General features: G+C 39.2%; 1 protein-coding gene across 3 annotated transcripts in view; it reads right to left on the bottom strand.

Annotated features, from left to right (window-relative positions):
- Positions 1 to 890: 890 nt before the first annotated feature.
- The window catches only part of rai14 (retinoic acid induced 14), a 40,993-nt gene continuing 22,218 nt past the window's right edge, over positions 891 to 19,665 (bottom strand). For 2 of the 3 annotated variants that reach the window (XM_028600842.1, XM_028600843.1), the window contains 19 exons: positions 18,317 to 18,447; positions 16,386 to 16,474; positions 16,047 to 16,111; positions 15,193 to 15,250; positions 14,565 to 14,635; positions 10,672 to 10,778; positions 10,366 to 10,550; positions 10,051 to 10,076; positions 9,025 to 9,111; positions 8,453 to 8,542; positions 7,349 to 7,489; positions 6,658 to 6,759; positions 4,710 to 5,426; positions 3,609 to 4,078; positions 2,997 to 3,165; positions 2,708 to 2,875; positions 2,302 to 2,460; positions 2,143 to 2,208; positions 891 to 1,884 (listed from right to left, as the gene is read on the bottom strand). In XM_028600842.1, the coding sequence (XP_028456643.1) occupies positions 1,798 to 1,884; positions 2,143 to 2,208; positions 2,302 to 2,460; positions 2,708 to 2,875; positions 2,997 to 3,165; positions 3,609 to 4,078; positions 4,710 to 5,426; positions 6,658 to 6,759; positions 7,349 to 7,489; positions 8,453 to 8,542; positions 9,025 to 9,111; positions 10,051 to 10,076; positions 10,366 to 10,550; positions 10,672 to 10,778; positions 14,565 to 14,635; positions 15,193 to 15,250; positions 16,047 to 16,111; positions 16,386 to 16,474; positions 18,317 to 18,447 (2,988 nt within the window). In that variant the 3' untranslated portion in view covers positions 891 to 1,797. The remainder of the gene's footprint in view (positions 1,885 to 2,142; positions 2,209 to 2,301; positions 2,461 to 2,707; positions 2,876 to 2,996; positions 3,166 to 3,608; positions 4,079 to 4,709; positions 5,427 to 6,657; positions 6,760 to 7,348; positions 7,490 to 8,452; positions 8,543 to 9,024; positions 9,112 to 10,050; positions 10,077 to 10,365; positions 10,551 to 10,671; positions 10,779 to 14,564; positions 14,636 to 15,192; positions 15,251 to 16,046; positions 16,112 to 16,385; positions 16,475 to 18,316; positions 18,448 to 19,665) is intronic. The other variant, XM_028600844.1, reaches the window with a different exon arrangement.

Here is a 19,665-nt window from a genome sequence, read left to right on the forward strand (position 1 = left end):
ACTGCCCATCTATTCTGGGATAGGGGAATAACGCTCTGGCTTGTTGGTATTTCTCAGTCCTGGGCGGCGCTGAGATAACAAGAGGGGGAGGGACTTCAGGCTTTGTCCTAGCAATGTACATCTGTTAGGCCAGACTACTCAGGTTCTAACAAATCTCAGTCAGGTGTAAATCAGTTCAGTAAAAAAAGTTCCTGAGTGTTTGACAAGGGAGGGAGCTTCGGTCAGTCATATACAAATGACTGTGACAAAAGTTTAACAGCGTTAGTGTTGGGTGTGTTCAAACACTGTTCAGAATAAGGGTGATATCCAAGTGCGTATGGCTCTAAGTACAGTACTAAGGCAAAGGAGTGTCATGTGAAAGCCTCTAGAAGACATAAAAAAAAAATGCATTTGAAATGTATTCTGTACAGTGTATATCCGTACCTACAAAGAAACACTGAAAGAGATGGGAGGTATCACAAAAAAAATATTTCTGGTAAATGTAAATAAATAAGTACAAGGAAGCCTGGTGAAATTGGCATCTACAACTGAGAATTACTGATGTTGATGGTAATTCTCAGTTGAAAGTACTGCAGCGCCTGAAAAATACTGTGATTACAGGCACATGACAGCAGACTCAACCGTTTGCTTTCAGACAACACATTTTGCTTTTCAAGTTAGAAATTGCTGAACAAAAGACCTAAAGTGTAAGACTAGACAAGAGGAAATGTAAGAACTACAAATCTTACCTCCTAACTCTCCTCCTAAATATTGAGCCCATACTGTTGGGCATTTGTTACAACTGAAATTTTTGTTTTTTTTGTATTACAGTAAACACATTCAACCCCTTCTATGTTAAATGAGGGAAATGAACTAAAGCATGTGTCACTAGATCAAATAATGCGTTGTACTCAAGGAAAAAGAAATTTCATTCACACGAAACAGACACAAAACAAGGCCATCAAAAATACAGCTATCAAACCTCTTCAATAAAGTACAGTATTTTAGAAAACATGGCATGGTAATACAATTCAGTAAAATACATTTTTTTATAAATGTTTGTGCTAACAGGAAAATAGCAATACAAACAGTATTGAGCTTTTTCTTCATAGAAGTGCGACCACAAAAACATTTCTATGTGATTTTTGGGCTGGCGTTGAGCAAAGTCACATGCATTGTTAAGAGGACACAAATAATTTAGATTGTAACAGGAACATGTTGACAACTGTGAAACCTTTAGACATGTAAAATAATACTAGCACTGTTGTATCATAAAAAAGATACTTGCAACAGCAGTGCCAACTAAGTCTATTTCTCTAAGCGCACATTGTAACAGAAAACCAACCACATCAAACTCACAGTTTTCAGATGCGCACACATATGTTTATGTCAGAGTACATATGTTTGCATTTCCCGCTTGTTCAACTGCATGTGATTTAAGGTTACTGCACACTGACAGTTTAGTGTTAACATGCACATTCTGAGATTACACGTTTGGCTGGAACCACTTGGTACACTCATTCATTTGTTGGCTGATGTACAGTATCTGTATGCTGGGCTGAGGTTTCCCAAAAACATCTTCCATAATAAGATTGATGACCTTTAGATCAAGGTCGGTCAAAATGACATTAGCAAAGGCAATGAACTTGATTGTAAACCTGTTCCTCATTAACAAATACTCGAGGTTTATCCAGAGGCACTATGTGTTGGCACATAGCACAAGCAACGTGTGAATTCGGAAGGACGTGTGGTGACAGCAGCAGTTCACTTCCCATTTTCGTTCACAACATGCTTTTGGGAAACCAGGCCCAGTGGGTCTTAGCAGGCCTCCTTGGCTTGGCTTGGCATCTTGCACATCATCAGGATCTGCTTCAAGGCTTTCTGGACATCCTCGTCCATCTGACCCTAAAATAAATACATAGTATGTGAAACCCAAATTACTATGGGATTTAAAGGGCCACTTCAATACAAAAATTGGGTTTGGTTGATCTGTCCAGATTTTTAAAAGGCCATCTGAGATTTCTGCTGACGCATGGAGGCAGAATATTTATTTCAAAACCTTGGCAAATAAAACCCAAACTATCTGCATGGCTAGATACCACAACTGGTAAGTGAGAACAATATATTTCTTCATAATTTCGGCAAACTAATGGATCGATTTACCTGGACAGCATAGAGGAGGTGCATCCTGTAGACTGACACTATCTCATGGTGCTGCTTCTTTGACTCCTACAAAGAAGACATGAGGTAAATACACTTTACATTCTAAGTACAATACGCTCATTTGTTCTATCTAAAAAAAATATGTTGACCAAATCTTACAGCTAGCTGGTACTGTAGTTGTTTGATTTGTTGCTGCATCATCTCCAGCTGCTGGCTTTGCTGCTGTCTCTTAGAGGGAGAACCAGAGCTGTAGGAGAGCTGTGATAGGCTGTTTAAGGCATCTTTCAGCTTTCCCACCTCCCGTGACAGGTCATCTATCTGAGAGGAAAAAACATAAAACATGCAGTTAATATAACTGAACTTTAAAGAGATTATTTCTATGTCTAATAAAACAGTATGATAACAGGACAAAACAGAGCCCTGATTAGACTGTCTCAAGTTTAGTTTGACTTGTAGCTCAAAATATATCCCGACCAATTTCTAAATCATGTTTCTAGCAGTGCAGAGTTGGACAGACACTGCTAGTGTAAAGTACTGCAATAGTGACTACCAGGTTATTACTGACCCTCTTGTTCTTCTCCCTCTCTGAGGCAACGTGGTTCTCCACCAGCTGTTTGAGCTGACATACAGCATCCTGGGACTCAGCCAGCCTGGTGGTCAGCGTCTGGTTCTCCTTCTCCCTCGACATCACCAGCTCCTGCACGGCCTCCCACTCTGCACGATTCTCCCGTGCCTGAAGGATGGATACGAGTGTTGATAAGTATGTTGTGAGAAATGCGTGGTTCAAAATTATATCAAGAGAGATAATTAATAGTCCTCCTCTGTGGACATCCAAAGCTCCTCTTTCTTCTCACCTTCTGCCAGGCATCAGCAGCCTCCAAAGCCATCTCGTCCTGCTTCCTGAGGGCCCCCTGGAGGAGCTGCGTCAGGCGGTTCACCTCACCCTCCAGTTGCTCTCGTGTGGTCTCATGCGCCACGCGGGAGACTGAACCATCTGGGGTGACATCTTTCTCTGCTGTCAGCCTTTTTGTGAAATAGACACAAGAACCATGTGGTGACAACTAGTATTGGAGTTAAAAAATTTCTAGCAGACAAGAAAACTATTAAAGCTGCCAAAGTAGTTTTGTTAGTGACCATCAAGTTTTGATGCAGGGTCAACTTTATCAGCTTACAATATCACTACAATAGGAGAACCAATCTTCATATCAATCACCTTGTAGCCCCATACACTGGATTGTAAACAAGTTATGGAGTAAAAAAGTAAAATAGTTGCCTCAAAAGGTAGTAGAGTAGAAGTATAAAGTAGCATAAATTGGAAATACTCAAAGTACAGGTAAACTCATGATTGTACATAAACAAGTATACTTATTTACAGTCCTCTAGTGCTATTCTAATTGCTGTAGTCTCTAGTAAAAGCAAAAAAAATGCATCTATCAACCGCATGTGACATCAGTTTTCTTCCTCACCTGTTCTGAAGGGCCTCCACTTGCAAGATTTTCTGGTGTAGCTGCTCTTTCAGGGCCTCTGACTGGCTTTCCAACTCTTTGATGGCATTTCCCAGAGATGACATCACCTGTGAGTGGTCGGCGAGGGTCACAGAGCCCTGTGCCTGAGCTTCTGCCTCCTGCCTCAGCAGTGAAATCTCCTCTTGAGCAGCCGAGTGCTTCTTTTCTGTCTCAGCTAGCAACGTCTGCAGCTCCTCCACCTTGCTGCTCAGCACCTGGACCTGCTGCTGTTCTGAGGAGGGAGATGAGGCTGCACTGCTCTCAGCCAGCTGTTCCTGTGCAGCACTTAGCTGACTCTTTGTTTCACTGTAGGAGTGTGAAAGTTCCAGCAAGCGGCGCTGCAGCCCAGCAGTTACCTCGTTTAGCTCAGCTTTCATTTCTTCAAAGTCTTTGGCTGCAGCTTCAACTGGCACTGTGCCCCTCAGAGCCTCCTAAACAACAAGAAGGGACAAATTAAAGAGGAAAAGTATTAAACGTGTCACTGACTTCAAGAAGTAAGTCCGGCTCAGCAAGTAGATTAAAAAGAATAATTGAAAGATAATGAAAATGGATAAATCAAGGTTGAAGCAGTTTCATCTGTGCTCTTTTATATCTTCAAAAGAGTTCCCTACCAATTTAGTGTACATTACCCACAATGCAATTTGATCGTCAATTGTTCAGTCAGAGATTTAGGTGTGTTGTGCTAGTAGTGGCTAACGTAGCCTCGAGGCACTAGCTTTAAGCAGAGATGAGATCTGGCTAAGCTCACTTCTTTTTAAGAAACCTCCACACATCCAGATAGGTTTCATTTTTTTAAACTTGTAGGGCCCTATTTTAAAAATCTAAGCGAATGGCGTGAAGTGCCTTGCGCAGGTGTGTTTAGGGTGTGTACAAATCCACTTTTGCTAGTTTAACGGTGGAAAAAAGGGTCCGTGCGCCAGTCAATTTATGAGAGTTTGTGCAGCTCCCTCTAGATGCAGTAGTACTTCCCTGAGATATGTTAACAGGCTTTGATTAGTAAAATTGTTGAAGTTGCCCTTCTAGTCATACAGAAGTTAAGAGAGAAAAAAGGCCCATTTTCACCTGGAGTATCCTAATCTCCTCTTGTGCTTCGTTGTACAGCTCCTCAATCTGTGCAGTCTTCTGTTCCTTCTCCTTTACGCACCGTCTTTCCGCCTCCACCTTACTCAGCGCCCCCTCCAGCTGTCGGATTCTTTCAGCTGCTTTTTCCTGCTCAGATCCTGATTGGATGAGCAGGGCCCTCAGCTGGTTGACTTCATGTTCAAGTGTGGATGATGTACATTTCTGGACCTCCTGTTTCTCCATCAGCTCACCTCCTCCTCTTCCCATCTGCACCCTCAGCTCCTCCACCTCCTCCACAGCTTGGTGGTACCTCTCCTGAGTGTCTGTCAGCTTTGCCTGAAGCTCTGCCAAACTCTCAATCAACTCTTCCTCTCTTCCTTTCTCACCCACGCTTTCGACCTCCTCTCTTTCTCTGCCTCGCTCAGGTTTCAGCTGGGCCTGAAGCGAGCGGTTTTCCTTCCTGGTTTCCAGCAGTTTCACTTGAACGCTCTCTAGCGCCTGTCGCAACAGTGTGATCTCCTCTTTGCTCCCTCCTCTCCCTCCTTCACCCTCTTCTTCCTCCCGTCTGACAGAAACGCTGCCTAAACCGTCTTCCCTTTCCACTTGTGGCAGTGAATCAAACTCATCCTGGGTGGAGTGGAAGGAGGAGTTGGAGGCCATGCTGTTTGGGCGACTGGTGTCCTTTAGGTCCTCACTTCCTTGAAGGGACGGATGTTTCTGTGAGGCGAAGGATTGAAACATAAAAATCTCACTAACAAAGCAAATCAGCTAAAACCTTGTGACTAAAGTCTGTCATTAGATTAATCATTGCAGCACTAATAAAAAGGAATTTACTGCATATAAAACCGAAATAGGGAAGGGAGGACAATTTGAAATGAATATTATTTCCGGTACTTTTATGATGGGTTAGAATTAATTAATTTGAGGTTCTGTGAAATCACTAATTACACATTTGTTAATTTGAGTTTTTGAGTATATTGATGATATTCAATTTGCGAAACACAAGTTTCTGATTTGATATTTTTTCTCATTTTTATATTTTTTTTAATTAATTAATAGTTTAGATTAAGGTCATGGATTTAGGTCATAGTTACTCGATTGACAGTAAATTTGTCTGCAACTATTTTCATTTTTTAAGCAAAAATTACAGTCTTATATATAGGGCTGGGCGATATGGAGATAATCAAATATCACAATATTTTTGACCAAATACCTCGATACCGCAGCAATATTGTAGTGTTGACTATTGGTGCTTTCACAAAATATTTACACAATGAGATTTTTGATAAATAATCATCAGTAATGTGGATATAATGACGAAGTGGGTAAAAGCAAATAATAGAACAGTTACAATAGTCTGGTAAGTTCAGAAAATGACATCACTTTACTTTACTTTAATTACAGTGTGAATTTTATACTAAAAATCACAGTAACTTTGGAAGATAACCTGTTGACTTGACCACATAACTCAGACTTCTATTATCTTTTAAACTTTTATTTTTCCTTTTGCACAGAGGGAGGACTGTGGATTTTGTCCCCCATCACTCCAATATTTGAATATCATCAGAGGAAGATCTCTTCAAAGCCAGCATGGACATTAGGGATTATTACAGTGACCAGTAAATCTTTAAATGTACACATGGACATGTCAGTATTGTTTTATTTAAGACAGACTTGGAAATATGTACCTGTTGGGCTTGTATTTTCCTTAAAATATTACTTTAATGGACTATTTTAATTTGTTATCATTAGTATTGTTGTATAATATCAACACTATTTGTGCATTGCCTTGTTATACATAATGTTTTTTGCTATAGTTAAGGTTATTTGTGTCTCACATGAAGACTGTGCCGCAGTTGCTTATATACAGTGTGCTGCCCTTACCTTGAGTATGTTCATTCATTGGTTTATGGTTAACCTTAGGACCGTGAATGAATGGGTTGCATACCTTGAGTCTGCTTGCAAGTTGCTGATTCTCCAAAGTCAGAGCGTTAATCTTGGCTTGAAGAGCAGAAACCAGAGCTGCAGATGCTGTAAAACTGTGCTCGACCTGTCAACACATACACACACACAAACATACATTTACATGCAGGGGCACACAGACAGAAAAGCAACGTTAAGGACCACAAGCTACCTACTGAAAAACAAAACGAGTTATGACACGTCTAAAGCTTTGGTTAGACCTCCTTCAAGAATGCCCAAGGTGAAAAGGTTCAGCAATACACACCTGTCTTTTGTCAGAGTATAGTATTACACTTACAAAAGCAGTGATAATATAAGATTTTAACAAACAGAAAGACTTTTAGGAAACTTGTGATACAAAGAAAAAAAGCTAAAAATGAATCAAAATAGCCACCATGTTAAAATATCCATCTATAGCTAGCGCAAATGTTTTTGAATTCTCTTCATCCAAATAGGAAGACATTTGAGTTGGATTGGGTAGAAGATTCATTTACAATATGTTTATACACCAGTAATTATACTCAATGCATGTGCTGCCTACACTGTGTTTTAATGCTCTACTTTTTAAACTAAAAGTCTGACGTCATTTACTTAGACTGCTCGAGTCACCACATCTGTTTTCAAATCTGCTCATCTGTAATAAAAATCCCGTCACTGTAGTGTTGCTTAGTAATCACCTTTGTATCCAGTTCGGCACCAGTCGCCGTCTGCTCCACCGACTGCTTCAGGTCTTCGATTGTCTCCAGCAACATGTTTCTCTCCTCATGGAGCTTCTCGACCTCCTCTCTCAGTGTCGTTCCTCTAACCAACTCATCCTCCTTTGAAATGAGAAAAAGGAGGCGTGGTGGGACAGAAGTGGGAGGGGAGAAGAGCAAATGATTGATAAGGAGAAGAAAGTAGAGGTGTGAGAAGAAGGAAGACGGAAGGAAAAGGGTATGAAGGTTGAAGGCAAGAATTTAGCTTTATTGAGATGCTACTGATCATAAATCATGAGTTAGTTTTGTATAAAATGTCTTTCTCTGGAGATGAATTTAAGATAATAATAAGAATGTTGCGTATTTGATGTCACATTGATTGTCTGTTTATTGAGATTTAACCTACTTATAAATGTACCATACCTAATTGTGTATTTACACCTTTTAATTGGTCTTGTGGACCTTTTAATATACAAATTGAAGTTGCTACATAATGCTGTATTTTTTCTATGGATCCTGTGGGTCTGCTTCCTATTACCACTGATACAGGGTCAAAGGCATTTGCTGCAGGTTTGGGGCTTATTGAATATTTGATTACACGGATGGAGTTCTAATAATAGACTCTGGCGGACTATTTTTTAATCAATAAAATCGTTTTTTTTTTAAATAAATATCCGTGCTCATACCGCTGATCAGCGAATCACAAAGTGAGAGAGAAGAAAACAGGGATCGCTAAAAGCAACAGTGCAAACAGAGCATTAGTTAGCTCTACGTTTAGCTCACTCACCGGGACGACCTGACTTCCGCTGGAGAGCCGTGCTCATCAGCAGTAAAGTTAACCGTCCCGACCGCGTCACAGCTGGTAAACTCTGTATGAGTAGCCGTGTAATAAGCAGTGTAATACGCGGGATAATTAGGAGCGAGCCGGTCATTATTGCAAATTAGAATCCCGACAGGGTGATGCAGGATCCTAATTCAAGTCCTGCATCACCCTGTCCCCAAAAGCAATAATTCATGTATTGAACTTATTTATTTTAATAAATAAGACTATTTTAATTTTGTTTTACAGGATATGCTTTATATTACCTTGTAGTTGAATCTTTTGGGAGTGTCACTTTTGTTGGATCCTGGGGTCCCAGCAGAGGTAAGGACTGAAGGAGAAGAGGGTCCAGAGCTCTATAAGAAGGGTGAAGTTGATTGGTTTTTGGATTTGTTCTCCTCATAAAACGTTATGACTTGGTTGGAAAAAAGTTGAGATTTGTTTGTGTGCAGCTTTAAAAACAAATGACGGCAGTATCTTTATAATCTGTTTGTACAGAAACCCCAGGGACAAAATGCTAATGTCCTGCTACAACAATTAAGTGTCCTAGATGTTTATATTAAGTACATTTTTAAATCCTAACCCCTGGAAAACAAAAGGCAGATTAGTACATAAATTAAATGAACATACTACATGAGTGAAATACTTTGTTATACTTAGGCAATCATAAACTAATGAGAGACTGACTGACGGAGAGAACAATAATATAACTGGTATTATGTAAACAGACACATACAGGTCTGACTACTCATTTTATGAATATACTGCAGACATGCATTAATATAAAGAGTGGCATACTGATACAAGCAGACAGATACAAAGAGACACGTGCATTTACCTGCAGTGGGCTAATAGGAGGTGGAGGTGCTTTTCGTTTTTTGGGAGTTGTGATCCGTTCATCACTTAGTTTAGCTACTTGATCATGCTGAGGAGCCAGCAAAAGAGAGAGGAGAAAAAAGGCAACGGAAAGAGAAAAAGAAAGGAGTGATTCAGTGCTGGTTAGTAGGAGTAGGGTCAATCAATGAAGGCTACAGTAAGACTTAGGTTTTGTTTTCCAAAAATAGCTTCTAAAGTATATATTTTTTACAAGCTAAAGAAATTTAATATCAACACATAAGAAACGCTGATAAAAAACTACAACCCACGAGTTGTAGTTAGAAAATTAGACATAATTTGGCTTCAGCTCTTCCTTACTATGTGGAACTAAAAATTAATTTAGACTTTCACTATTAATAGTAGATTAGTTGTTGTAAATTCAGGTGTTTTAGTAACTTTAATAGCCTGTTTGTAAGGACCTCCAGAGAAAAGTATAGACCGAGCGTATCGCGCCACCGGAGGGGAAAACAATCTGAGCCATTATGCAACTAATGGCTGAAACGCTAACGAAAGTACCTGATTATTTTAGCAACCTATGTCTACCAGAGAGGACAAGTTAGCTGTTAGTAAGCTAATGTTAGCTATGTATTAGCAAGCTAAGGCACTTACAAACATAATACTATAGCTTTCTGATTTATCCACATTCCACTGTAACACTTGTTCCATACTGTGTACAAAATGCTTTAGCTTAACTTACAGATATATAGTAAGCCTTAAAAATGACATTTTGACTTGTCTAAATAAAATCTCAGTTTTTCAGTTCAGCAGCATATAAAAACTTAAGTTATGGGTTCTTTACATTTTTGGTAGTGCATATCACCACACAGCAGCTTTCAGACATTCTGTTGTTTACTAGCAGACGGCATTGATAAGGAGGCACCTTAATGCAATACAAGTCAATAGAGAGCGGAGAGTTGTTTTCTCCTCCGGTGGGGGCGGGGCTTAAATGGGCTCTGTCTCTATTGAAAAACACAGACTGGAGTTTTACCTGAGGACTTCTAGGAGACTTTGTATCTGTCAGAGGAAAAAAGAACATAAAAAATTGACACACAAAAAAAAATCAAATAGAAGTGATAATAGAGCTTACTCTAGATATTTTAAATGTCTCTATTAGAGGTGACATTGCATTCATTTAGAGAAGCTTGCTCTGAGCATGTATGGGAGAAGTCCTCCAGATGGCAGTGTTGACTTTGTGTCGAAACCAGAGAGAGAGAGAGAGAGAGAGAGAGAGAGAGAGAGAGAGAGAGAGAGAGAGAGAGAGAGAGAGACTTTGCATAACTATTAGACTTTGCATAACTATTACCTGAGACCTGTTGTCTGTTCAGTGCAGCTGTGAGAGCAGTTTTGACCTCAGAGTTGCCCAATAGCTTGACATAGTGTACAACATCATGGCCTTGTGAATCTACAGCTGACAGATCAGCTCCTCGCTGAACCAATACTTCGACAACAGAAACGGCGTTAGACTCGCTGGCCAGCATCAAGGCTGTCCTGCAACACAGAGTAGAACAAATATTGATCACCAATGCAACATCTATCATCACTACTACTACTACTGTTACACATTATATCTGGATTTTCTGTGTGTGGACTTGACTGTGTGTACCCTAACCTGCCGCTGTTGTCAGAAGTGTTGATTTCAGCACCGCAGTCCAGCAAAGTGCTGCACACCTCAGCATTAGCGTGTTTGGCTGACAACAGCAAAGGGGTGAGTCCATCCTTTGGAACAAACAGACATTATAACATTAGATCATAGTATGGAGGTCCCACCATCCAACAGAACACAGACACACCTACATAACTTATCTCATGACATCAGGACGTGGGCCTGGACATGAAGTATAGTTAGTGTCTGTGTGGTGAGAAAAATCTCAGATCCATGTGAAAAAGGAGTGGATGTCTCCTAAATGAATTTCCCAGCAGAGAAATAGAAGAGCCTATGTTGATATAGTTTCTAGAGACGAGTAGATTTTGGAAAAATCATCAAAATGATATATTTACAGTATAGTTTTAAATGAATGGGCTGACTCAAGAGTTTATTGCCTTGAGTTGGGCAACAGAGGCAGTATTTCATGCAACATAATCCCACACTTTTTTATCATGGTTGACAGATCGTAACCCCAAGCATGACATTTAACCTAACCATCTCTAACCTAAACATTTGATTGGCTGGGCTTGTGGAGGGCGGTGTACAGCCTGGAAGGCCAGAACATCATCTCCACTAAGAAGACATTAGTACAACAGTTAAGAAACTCCGCATTAAACTGTATGAATAGACGTCTCCACAGGTCATTTAAATTGTGTGAGTGAAACAAAGGGGAGAAAAAAAATCCAAAGTAATGTCCAACTGGAGCAAAAGAATGTCAAGAAACTGTGAACTGTGTCAGCATAGCTTTGTGTTTTATATTACAAGGCTGCTGCTTCCACATACCACAGAGAACAAAACTATGTTGTGGGTTCCTCTAAGCTCTGCTGAAGACTTTAACAGGCCTGTGTCTGCCCTGCTCAGTCTGTGTTTCTACTGAACTGTTTCTTCTCTGGAATCTAAAAGACAGAAAAATGTCTTCTCATGGTAATAGATTCCGTGTCTGTCTGTGTGGATGAATGTGAGAGGACAAACGTTTGTACACACTTTGTTATTTGAGTTGTGTTTGCTACTTGCTGCCATCTTGTCAGTTTAAAGCCAGAATACCAAATTTGGGGAACGAGGTAAAGACTGGGCAGAGTTGACGTAGAGCAGCAGCCATCACAGCAAAGTGTGATCATTTGAGAGGCCTGTCAATCAAAGCAAACACACACAAACAAACATGTCCTCGTTTAAAGCTTGATACACTCCTAATGGGACACCAACAACACCAATTGGCTTTAAAACGGTAACTTGTGAGAAACAAAATAGACCAGTGTTGAATTTTCAGAGAGAAGAATCATAATATGTCTAACTCTGTGTTGGTTGCTATGTAGACATAGATACTGTACACACAGTACATGTCTGTGTTTAACAGTCTTGTGAATGAATATTTCACAAGGTTATCAAGTTAGTACATGTGACACACTACTTTAGAAATGGCATTGTTTTCATACCACCTCTTACTCATTAAAAATGACAGGAGAGTGGAAATGAAAGTGATTGTGCTAGCTCTATCACTTAATGTGCTGCTGAATGAGGATTACAATACTAAAAACCACTGGTTCCCAACTCATTAGTATGCAACCCTATAAAAATAAATAATGCCCATTTGTGACCCCTCTTCACATGTTGCATTATGTCATTGAGCTGTGAACTGTTGAAACAAAATGTGATTAGATTGTTTCACTTACTTAATTTCAGAGGCCTAAAGAATATTTACAATGTTGTATGACATAATTGTTTTTTTTTCCCTTCTTTCCTTTCCTGTCATGAAACTGTACAAGGTCCTCACTCCCAGGTTGTACAACTCCATCTGAATACCACTAAATTTGTATTTCAGTACTAGGTAAGGTAATGAATCACTCACCAAGCTTCTTTCTGGTATGTGGATGTCCACTGGACCAGCCTAGAACTGATTCATGCCCATTTATCCTTTTTATCATACTGCCATTTATTTTGTCATTCTATCGGTCTGTCATCTATTATATGACTCCCAATCAGACCACAGCACACTGCAAACTGTGTTAAACATGAATAAACCAATAAAACCAACACTCCCACATAGCTTAACTTTTATTACGATGGTCTTCTTGAGCCCTGTATGACATGAACTGCTGAGCTAAGATGATGGCTAACATTTTGATTAGTGTCAGCAGTAAAGATGGTTGTTCTTTCCAGACTTTAAATTATGTAATTTTGCAATACTTAATTCAACAGTCTGTAGTAGAGCTAGACAGACGCATTGTCCAGGCTGATAAAATTATTGCAGATATGATGCTTATGTGGTTTATATATTTAAATGAAAATTACTATCGGCATACATATTGTTATGGGATTTTCTTTTGTTATGGAACTCCCAAATATCAATATCGGGCTATACTCTGTATATTACCAGATACATGACTCTCACCTGGTTTGAAGAAAATAGAATCATGTGAATTCCAAATTGTCCCTTTTCCAGTCTTCCTAGACTCTTTGAGCCATTCAAACTAAACACAATGCCAATGACCAGGCCACATCTGTGAATTGTGTAAAGGCTGAGCTTATTTTAAGTAACTAAGAAATATATTTCTTTCCAACTGAAAACATAAGGAAGCTTTTACACTACATAGTGCTGTCTCTGAACAGAATTTAAGTTTACATTTACTTGATTTTCTATAAACATTCTTTGTCCAACATATGTGAGACCTGGCAGATGTTCCTCTGTTCCTGTCTTTATCTTGCTGTGTGTTTATTTAAGTCAAATATAGATCAGGTATAGATATTTGTTAAGCCATGATGCATGCCTGAGGCTAACAAGCTGGCATGTTTTGCTCAGCAAAGAAACAGCAATAGGACATAGTGATTCTCAGTCTATGTCTGCTAACAGCAGAAAGAGTTGCTCACATTTCACACACAATGTCCAGATGTTTATAGCTGGAAAAATAAATGATCACATTTTCTCTTCTTTTCAAGAGGAAACAGCACTAAAGCATTGTCTTTTAGCTACAAAAACAACTTTTGGATTGATTAGGAAGAAATGTTTGAAGACCACATGAAATGCCACAGGAAAAAAAAAAAAAAAAGACTTGTTGGGCCTGCTCTAATTGTAACTGGATTTCAGAAACACTATACTTTAGTCTTAAAATCCTTAGAGCCAGACAGTGGCACAAAGTGGGAGCGTGAACCAGTTTTGAAAGCCACAACAAAAGCCTCTGACAACTTGTCAGAGGCTTAAACGAGCATGACCCAGCTATACATTTTAATTAGAAATAACTATGCAACACATTCTCTTCTCTTTTTTTCTCTCACTTGCTCTTTTTCTATTACACACACACAAAATATGCTCACACACCCCAGTTGGGTAAAACCACAGGTATGGAGCGTCACTGCAATGGAGACCACATGTCTGCGGCTTGAGAGCAGAGTTCCCAGAGTAGACTGACCCCCTACCTCACACACATTCACACATACATGCATACACACAATAGTGTACAATTAATCAATCTTTAAACAGAGGACAAAACAAGAGGAAATGTAAATTAATGAGGATCCTTCATATAGTAGATTTGCAGCTGTGAGGGACAACTGCAGACCAAACTATAAACAGGGAGATACAATATTTGACAGTAGATTAACACAGAAAGCATCCTGTTGAACACACAGGACCAATAGACAGATATATCTCAAAGAACATCCAAAGCGTACAAAGAGTGATCAACTTTCCTTGAACACATTCCTCTCTAGAAATAACACTGTAGAAAGCGATATGAATGAAATTGAATGTAGCATTTTTTCTTTATTCATCCTGTTTCAGAGCCCTCTTACTATCCTGCAAGGAAAAATAAATCTGGGAAAGAAAGACAGAAAGAGGAAGTTATAATAAAAAAAGTACTTACTGCATCCTTTAGGTTGATGGGACTTTTGAGTTCACACAGCAGTTGAATGGTCTGGATGTTCCCGCTGGCAGCTGAGGATAAAATAAAACAGAAAGTCAGTCATGACAAGAAGACAGCAGTGTGGTCTACATCAGTTATCTAAGATCAAAATGAGCGAGGAATGTATCCGCTTCATCTCCTGATTTCCAAAAGACCAAATTAATTTAAAATGTGTTTAAAAATGATTAGACTTTCCTTTTTCCTAAAAAAAACATAACACCTCCAATACAACATAAACTGAAGAAAAGCTCAAAAGAGATAAGCCATACTCTGAAGGCAGACAATGTTGAAAAACATTATTTTTTAGAGATAGAAAGTGGCAGCGTCATGGTCTGTGAGAATCTCCCCATCGCTCTCACACAGTGTTTGGTTTGAATAAAAACCTGCAAGAGTATTCTGGGAACTTTTGATGGAAACAAACTAGCTGAAATCACATTGAATCTCTTAATTCAAAATATGGTAGAAGATTTCATCCAAATAAACTCAGAGTTTAAACTTAATCTAACAAGAAATTTTCCCACGTCTAAGAAGACTAATCTTGGATAAAAGCACTTTTGCTCAATTAACTCTAGGACTGTGAGACACTTACCAGCGTGATGGAGAGCAGCCTTTCCTGAGCTGTCTACAGCATCAATAGGACATTTACTCTGCAGGGGAAACAGAAACCTATTAAATGTGCAAATCAATTAATTATACGTGAATTATGAATGAATATGAAAGGAACGCTCCATTGATAAATACCTATACTTTTTTGTGTCAGTATATGAAATACGTTTCAGTGCTAGTTGTGTGATAAACTGCTGTGATTACATTTAGTCTCCACTCCTCCAATCCTGCCATGTCTGTCTGGTGAATTCTTACATTTCCCCGAATTACTTTCAGAAACAGGAAGTGTGTGTGTGTGTGTGTGTGTGTGTGTGTGTGTGTGTGTGTGTGTGTGTGTGTGTGTGTGTGTGTGTGTGTGTCCTGCTGATCTGTGCACACACAATCAGCAGACTGAAGTAATGAAGCAGTGAAAAGTGTCTGGTTTCAGACACTTTAACAGAATAGCGAGATTAGTCAGAGTGTAGGTTTTCATACGGTTCATGCTCTTGCATTCACACATTCCATTTTGGCTACACCAAGTAATGCGCCCAAGAAGAAGTCCTGCTGGGTGAACTGATGTTCTGCCTTTAAAACATTCTTAGCTCATATTTCTTACACTTTTTTGTTGTACAACACATCTTAAAAAAATTTAACTGAACCTAAAATACTGTACAGCCATTGTATTAAACCAATACAAAAAATGTAGTAGTATCGTATCACTGTGGGACCATATTGTGTGTAAAAGCATGGCTTGATAGATTGCAGCAAATTGTCACATTATTTGCAGGGAATTAAATATGACGAAGCAATTTTAGAAATACAAATAATTTGTTAATTATTAAAGCCTCCTTCACTTACCTGAATGAGCTTTTTGCAGCATTCGATGTGATTGTTTTTGGCAGCCAGATGTAACGGATTGAAACCTGAACATTAATTAAAAAAGGCCTTAGTTAAGATCTTCATTAGACCAAAGAATTCTGTGACAAATTGAATAAAATGAAAAAGAAAACAACCACAAAAAAGCATTTTAGAAGTGGCACTAGAAAGTATGTGGACATATACTTATGTATATGTGTATACATTATACATTCTATTTACAGGATTTATTTGAGGGAAAAAAGCCCACTTATGCAGAAATACAGATTCTAAACAATCCTGATTTGTTCTATCACTACTGTATATAACTACAGTACATACCTGCAGCATCAGTGAATGACAGGTCAGCTCCATGGGCCAGGATGACAGATAGGCAGTCTGTCTGTCCACGTGCAGCTGCCACATGAAGACTGTACACAAACCCAAAGCAATGAACAAATTAGAAACAGCAGTTGTCAGTAGCTATAAAATCCCAACAGGGAACAGAAGGTAGCATTATAAACCTTTTTTATGTCTGGTGTTCTTGTAAATATATCTTTGTGTTTGTTTGGGACAGCTATTTTACATATTTGCTAGTTTTCAGAGTAAGATTAAAGATGTCATGACAGGGGAACTTGAACTTCCTTGAAAACGGCTAATTTTCAAAATAATGCATCTACATTGGCATTCAGCAGATAACACTGTAAAACCACAACTTTTAATTCTTAACACTTTCATGTCTGTTTGTGCATATGTGTGGAGTAGGCAATCAATACATCCCCTTTCCAGTTCAGAGAGCAAAATGAAAGAATCACTACACACGCCCAGCATTCCCTGTGTGTGTGTGTGTGTGTGTGTGTGTGTGTGTGTGTGTGTGTGTGTGTGTGTGTGTGTGTGTGTGTGTGTGTGTGTGTATATAGGATGCACATTCACACACTGTAACACACTTGCACAACTATGCCCACATGCCTTTCAATCAGGTTTTATCACCATAGAGATACTGTAGACGCCTCCTTTGTGCGTTGATATCCCAAACCACCACATTCATCATGATTTACAAAGGCTGTGACTATGCATCTGTATGCGTGTTACTGCGTTCTAGTCGCACACAGAGAAAAGGTCAAGGATGTGAACTACTGATGGAATGTTGTAATGTTTAAGGGCTGAACTCGAAATGTACCTCCACACTGCTCTCACAGACCGTGTTTAATGTCACATTAAATCACTTCTTTTTTTCTCATTTACAATATCTCTTACTAAAAGGCAGGTAACGGGTATTCAATATAGGCTATATGAGACCTCAGTGCTCTTCTCTCACAAATCTGTACCAACACTTGTAAATTGTACATTTCATAATTAATCTTTTAGTATTATTATAGGTAATATGTTTGCACTGTGCAGAGACAACGTACTCTCCGCGAGTAGACTTTTCTCTTATGTATTTTAATTTGTTTTAGCATGTGAGAATCTGCGCATTCGTTTCTCCTTGCATTTGTTCCCGTGTTTTGATGTTTCTGGCTCTGCGTGAGTTGCTCAACACATTGAGGTCAGTGGGTGTTGCGTTTCAGAAAAAAGGTCAAATATTAACCCTGAGCCTGTGTTTTCAACAATCTCAACTGGTGAGGCAACGAGCTTCACCGCCTCTGCAGAAATTAACCTGCTCTCAAAAACGCTGAATGAATGGTTGAAAATGCCAACCTTTCAGGAACTAAGAAAAACGGCTGTATTTTTAGATTGGTCATTCATTTTTAACAGTGCTGTGGAGCGTGAATGTAGTTTCTTAAGCCCAAGACTTGAGAGTTTGAGCAGATGCTGTAGCTGTATATAAGTCATGCTAAAACAAAGGAAAACACAAAAATCACATCCATGGGATAATGTTTCTGAAATTTAATAGACCCACTTTTATTTATCAAAATCATGCTATTTCTTATCACACCATTGCGAGCTAAGTCCCAGATTAGCGATTGAATAGCTTCACTTGTATTTACTTGTCAGATATTACTAAACCAGGCTACAAACTGGAGATTTGCACATTGTATTCTACTTAGGGTTTTGGTTTGCAGCCTTGTCAGTGCAGCAGATCTGATTCAAAGTGCCTTTCTTTTTTGATTGAAGCTGCTTCCCCCAGCTCAGCCACTGCAGACTATTGTCTCCATCAATTAATTACTCTAGATGAGGATTTTTGTGCTAAAAAGTTAATTTCCTTGATTGCTAAAGTTGTAGCACAGCCATTTTTCCTTTATTCTTTTGTAGATAATAGTAGGAATGCTTACGCTGATTTGCCCTCAGTGTCCAGCTTTACAGCGCTGGCACCTTTTTTGGCAAGAAGCGAGGCCACCTTTTCCACCTCGCCATGCTCCACCGCAGCAAGCAGGCGCTCATCGTTTTTGTTCCACTCATTGACCTAAAAGGGATGATTGAGACAAAGATAAAACCAAGCCATTAGGATCACCATCATCAAGACACTTAACATACTTTGCGGGAATAAATATTATGTATGTATCCGTGGTTTTAATTCTATGAAAGTATGTTATATCAGTCATTAACTTTATCTATAATAATAATGTATACCTTATCAATAAGGACATGCATCATTAGACATTTACAGATACATTAGTAAATCTTACTCTGCAGCCAAAATGCCCTTAATGAGTAATGCTTCTCAGAGGGAGAATGTTTATTTTGGCTCTGCTGTGGCACACACACATTTGTCTCCATATGTGAGCACACACACACACACACACACACACACACACACACACACACACACACACACACACACACACACACACACAAACCAAATGGCCCCACGTTTGTATCACTGATAGAGATGTCAGCTGTTTGAAAGCTTTAAGTATGATCTCATCCACAGTCTTTCTTGGTGTACCCACTGCAGTCTGATGGCACAAAATACATAATGTAAGCTTTAAGAGCGGTCCACAACAGCATTTACCTCTGGCGAAAAACAAAGCTTACATTATGAAAACACATGTATATTAACCATATAAAAAGGACGATGGACCCACAACCTAATCAACCAAAATCAGGAATATTAAACTAAGAAAGAAGTAGCTGCTTATTTGAAGAACATATTATATTAAAAGACATAAAAAAATTAATGTTTCCTTAACTTGATAACAGAGTTAGGGGCAGAATTGAACCTGTGCGCCCCAAACAAGTTGGCAGCACAAGTTCATTAGTCAGCTCTCCCTTAAACCGTCTGTGCATATTAGGATACAGCACGGTATTAGATTTGACCTGATAGCCTACTGACCTACACGTGATAAGGGGGTGAACTCTCTGACTCCAGAAATACTTGAGGTGGCAAACTGTAGCCTATTTTGAGAGAGCAAAAAGTCAACATAGCAATACATGGTGTAAATAGCCTCCGTGGCAAACTGCAATTTCTGCAATACATTTTGCACAGCTGGCGGAAAATTGCTGGGCTATAAAAATCCCTTCTGTCACTGAAACAGCTAGGATGACCACTGAGCTCTGCAGCCAGATCCACAGAGTCATTAATGTGGACCTCTAAGGAAAATAAAAATACTAAATTGTCGGTGCTTTGTAAACTGAAAACAAAGTCTAAGATGACTGAGAGCGGAGTAATATTCTCTCTTTT

The sequence above is a fragment of the Perca flavescens genome, chromosome 16, assembly GCF_004354835.1.
Source record: "Perca flavescens isolate YP-PL-M2 chromosome 16, PFLA_1.0, whole genome shotgun sequence".
In the NCBI taxonomy this organism is placed as follows: Eukaryota; Metazoa; Chordata; class Actinopteri; order Perciformes; family Percidae; genus Perca; species Perca flavescens.